General features: G+C 40.3%; 1 protein-coding gene across 1 annotated transcript; it reads left to right on the forward strand.

Moving 5' to 3' along the window:
- The first annotated feature begins 2,925 nt into the window (after positions 1 to 2,925).
- On the forward strand, positions 2,926 to 4,428 carry LOC121369890. The gene is made up of 3 exons (XM_041494968.1): positions 2,926 to 3,891; positions 4,127 to 4,251; positions 4,413 to 4,428. The coding sequence occupies exons 1-3, from the start codon at positions 2,926 to 2,928 to the stop codon at positions 4,426 to 4,428; spliced, it is 1,107 nt and encodes a 368-aa protein (XP_041350902.1).
- Positions 4,429 to 4,786: the final 358 nt, after the last annotated feature.

Here is a 4,786-nt window from a genome sequence, read left to right on the forward strand (position 1 = left end):
TGTCCTATTTTTGGCCATCATTGCGAAATTAATGATACGGTAAATAATCGTTAAGTTTTAGGGTCGAGTATGGTGTCCATTTTTGCATGAAACGACCATGCATAAGAAATAATCGATACATTTTAAAGTAAAAGTATCTGGCACTAGTTTACAAGTGTATTCATACGCGCGTGGTTAGCGGTTTGGAAAGAAGTAAACGTTTTGGCGGGAATTTTTTTTTTTTTTAGTATAAACCCACGTGATATGTTTGGTGTCTTCAAGAAAATTTCCATGTAACGACCGTACGTGATCAAGAATTATCTCACGGAAAGGTAAGATTATCATTGATATATTATTTTCTTTCGTATTTAGATTTTGTTTAATGTTCAGATGTTATTACTTTTGACGTGTGTCGTTGAGATAAAAAAAATAATAATTGTATATCGAAATTTTAGCAGGTTTTGTGAACGAGTTAGCTTTGTTTCTTATAGTAAATTTTACACAATTGTCGGCTTTATTTAAAAAAATGGGTTCGATCAAGTTTAAAAAAAAGGTAGGGTAGGTCTTTGTCACAGTGGATGTATTTTTTATCATTATAAGATATTAATATACAAAATTAAAACGGTAATCTCGTAAGTTTAGCAAACAAAGCCAATAGTTGTAATGGTCGATACAGGACACGAACGTGTGCGGTAGACCAAATATACGTTCGTTACTGGACACAACATTCGCCTGTGTCTGTGAAGCGACCGTACACATAAAGCTTATAATGTGTACCGATGCTATTTCTAGTTGGTTTACACGAGTCAAAGTTTGATATGATTGAACAAATAATAAGTAATTTCATGCTTATTGATTTTATGCTAAACTTTCTTTTTTTTTCCCCTTTTTTTATTTTTTTTTATTTTTTATAAATAAAACTTCAGTATTTTGTCATGGAAAGCAACTTGACTGATTGTGTAAGTAGAAAAGTCACAATTATACTGGTGTTGTATATTATTATTATTATTATTCATTGCTATGTGCTGTTTGATTTAGCCTTTAAAACAGTTTAAGGGGCAGAACGTAGCCCAGTGGTAAAGTGTTCGCTCAATACGCGGTCGGTGTGAGATCGATCCCCGTCGGTAGGCCCATTGGGCTATTTCTCGTTCCAGTCAGTGCATCACGACTGGTATATCAAAGGCCGTGGTATGTACTATCCTGTTTGTGGGATGGTGCATATGAAAGATCCCTTGCTGCTAATCGAAAAGAGTAGCCCATGAAGTGGCGACAGCGGGTTTCCTCTCTCAATATCTGTGTGGTCCTTAACCATATGTCTGACGCCATATAACCGTAAATAAAATGTGTTGAGTGCGTCGTTAAATAAAATATGTCTTTAAAACAGTTTAATTAATACCTTTTGTTTGACACCCATTTCCCGATGTATTTTTGTGCTAGGGTGTTGTTAATATTGTTTTGTTTTTTTAAATTAAATAGATGACATCTTCACGCAAATCCACCCGCCTAATATGCAAGGAAATACAGCTGCAGGCTCCAGAGTCCCCACTACAACTCCTACCTCCCCCTCCAATATGCAGGATGACAAATGCAGAGAGAGTCAAAGCATGGAGAGAGAAAATGAAAAAACCAAAATCCAGAAAAATACCAAGATTACTTGGATAAAAACAGGAAAAATGCAAGAAATTTCGAGAAAACTAGGTCAGAGGAGCACAAGGCAAAAGAAAAAATTCTTTCCAGAGAAAGAGTGCAGAAGTATCGAAAGGAGGAGAAACAAAAGGAAAATACTAAAAAGGTGACGACCCGACAGGACATTGCTGCCGACAATCAGCAGAGAGAGAGAAGTGGCGAATACAAAAGAAGAAGCAGAGAGAAGAAATGACCCCACAGCAAAAGAGACGAAAGAAAGAGGCTAGGAGGGAATTCTACAAGCAGAAAAAGGAGTCTGAACGGATGAAAATTTCAGCGTCCATTCCAAGTGAAACGGATAACGGTCAGATGGATACCGAATTGATTGAAAGTCGCACACCGGTTGCTCAGCGCAAAGCCTTGCAGAGAGCTAGATGTGCCCTATCTAAAAGTCCACGAAAGTTTTGTGTCGACTGTAACAGCACTAGTGAGTCAATCTTCGCCAAGAAAGCAACAACTGTTTAAGAAACTGAACTTACTTCAGGGGGAGAAACAACATAAAGAGCAGCATATGGGACGTCTGTTCCTCAAAGCTGTGCATCGTTTACGTTGCAAAAACCTTTCTGGTAATCGTTTGACTCGCCGTGTTCTTCTCAGTGTATGCAAGGGGGGTGGCTCTTACAGAATGAGGAGTTCTCTGCTCGGCATAAACAGAAAAACCTTGCAAAGACATGAAAAGCCTAAGCACAAGCCTATGGGAATTAAGAAAGAAGCAGAGAAGAAAGCTGCTGAGTTTCTTCAGCAGGAAGCTACACAACTGCCTGACCAAAAACGTGTCAGTAAAAAGACTGGGAAGAGCACATGCTCTTAACACAACCTCTCCGCGATCTTCACAAGCGCTTTGAAGAAACGGGACTTAGCGTCAGTTTTTCTACATTTGCAAAGTGTCGACCATCAAACGTGAAGTTAATGGCACAGGCACGTTTAAGACAGTGCCTGTGTGAATACTGCACCAATGTGGGATTGAAACTGTTGACGCTAAACAAGGTTGTTGCAGCACAGAAGGTATACACCTGTAACATAAAGCATGAGAGGGATGCAGTGAGGATTTCATCGTGTAGCGCCACAAACAAGAAATTGTGCATATCGTGTCTGCAACCTGTGCGGTGTCTCATCTACTTGATGAACACACCCGTCCTCTTCTGCAGCATGTTATGGAGCTGAGTTGGCACCGGTGGGAGAACAAAATTGTGACCACAAATGGAAAGCAGGTTAACCGGAAAAGTCCTAGTCACCAAGAGGGGAATGGTTACTGATCTCATGGAAGAATTGAAAACTGAGGTTGCCTTCCTGTCTGGACACCTCTTTCGAGCAGATTGGCAGCATCTCCAATTCAAGCAAATTAAAGATGTAGTTCCATTTCCAGCTGACACCATCTGCATGGTAATGGACTTCGCAGAAAATTTTACCTGCATGTATCAACAGGAAGTGCAGGCGGCCCACTGGCACCATGAGCTCGTGACAGTGCACCCTACCGTTACATACTACAGATGTCCAGTCTGCCAAGATACAACAACCGAGTCCCTGGTCTTTATCAGCAGTGATAAAAAACATGACTACCATGCCGTCCAGTGCTTCACAATTAAAGCCCTACAACACCTCAGGGAGAAACGAGGCCTGACCGTCGGTCACATCGTTCAGTGGACAGATGGCTGTGGTTCACAGTACAAGAGTCGAGGCCCATTCTCCGACATCTCCAGAGCCGTGGTTGACCTTGATGCCACTCTAGAGCGCCACTTCTTTGGATCAAGACACGGGAAAGGCCCCTCGGATGGGGAGAGTGCTGTGGTCAAGCACCATGCTGCCTCTGCTGTTGCCGCTGGCAGTGTCATTATAGCTTCAGCTGAAGACCTCTTCAGTTACTGTTCAAATTCAGCCCTCAATAAACAACCCCCGAGTGAAGGGTGCATCCACTTCTTGCGCTCCTTCTTTTGGGTTGGGGAAAGAGATGTCAAAAGAGACCGAATGGACAGGGATGTGAAGACAGTTCCTGGAACACGCTCCTTCCACTCCGTTAAGTCTGTTGAAAAGAACATAATCCTGACAAGGGAGCTGACTTGTTGTTGCCTAGCATGCCAGACTGGTGATAGGGACTGCATTTCCACAGCAACAGTTGGACCCTGGTCATCCCATGTCCTGCGACCGGATAGCCACCAGCAGCCTACTCAACCTGCTGATGCTGATGATGTTCAGTCTTCGGGTCCATCTGCAGTAACTGAAGTACAGGTATGAAAAGTATATAAATTTGAAAAAAAGTTGTCTTCTTTTTCACTTCTCTTTCCCATACTGTCTGTAGATTGATTTTTGGTTGTATGCTGTTTTTTCAAAACAATTTAACATTGATTGCTGGTAGCTATAATTAATTCCTTTCTGTTTAAATGTTGATTACTATTAATATTATTAAACCACACAGGCATTTTACTCGTATTAAGAGTCACTGTGAAATTGTTTATTATTTCAGTTTTCACGGTTGAGTTCTTCAGTGGGTGATGATGTGCAACTTGCGACTGCTGCTATTCCTTCTCTTGATACAATTGAAAAGGACCAGGCTTCCAGTGAAGTTCCCCAAGATGCTTCTGCAGGCAGGTTCGTTTATGAAATCTATACAATTTAAGATCTTTAAAGTTATGTATTTCAAATTTATTTATAAATCCGATCTTTTGGAAAGACGATTTACATGTGAAGCAAATTGTAAACTAACACTTCGAAACATAAAAGTTATGTTACTTTTTTCTTTCAGATTTCAGTATGGCAGCTGGGTGAATGTGAATTTGGTACAGAAGGAAGCAAGCAGCAGGCCAAATTTTATAATGGAATGGTAAGTAATATACTAAATATTCTGTGTCCATATATTTGTGATATTGGATTTTGCGTAACAATTATGGAAATAATAAAAAAATTGAAAGGTGAACTGACTGAAATTACTCAAAAAGTGTGCTCAGATTTGGGTGTAGCTCTGGTTTAAATAGAGTTTTGAATTGCTTAAGATAAGGAATTATATAATTTGTTTGATGTAGTTTGTTTAATGTATTTTTTAGGTCCTCCAGATTGATGGCAGGGACATACAGGTGACCTTCTTACGGAACAGAGGGTCATTTTACAGCTTTCCTGTCAGTGAGGA

The sequence above is a fragment of the Gigantopelta aegis genome, chromosome 4, assembly GCF_016097555.1.
Source record: "Gigantopelta aegis isolate Gae_Host chromosome 4, Gae_host_genome, whole genome shotgun sequence".
NCBI classification, from domain to species: Eukaryota; Metazoa; Mollusca; class Gastropoda; order Neomphalida; family Peltospiridae; genus Gigantopelta; species Gigantopelta aegis.

Bases quoted from the DNA above. Each gene is read 5' to 3' on its own strand.
- LOC121369890 (XM_041494968.1), top strand. From the start codon at position 2,926: ATGGAAGAATTGAAAACTGAGGTTGCCTTCCTGTCTGGACACCTCTTT. The intron at 3,892-4,126 runs GTATGAAAAGTA...TTATTATTTCAG, and splicing joins CTGCAGTAACTGAAGTACAG to TTTTCACGGTTGAGTTCTTC.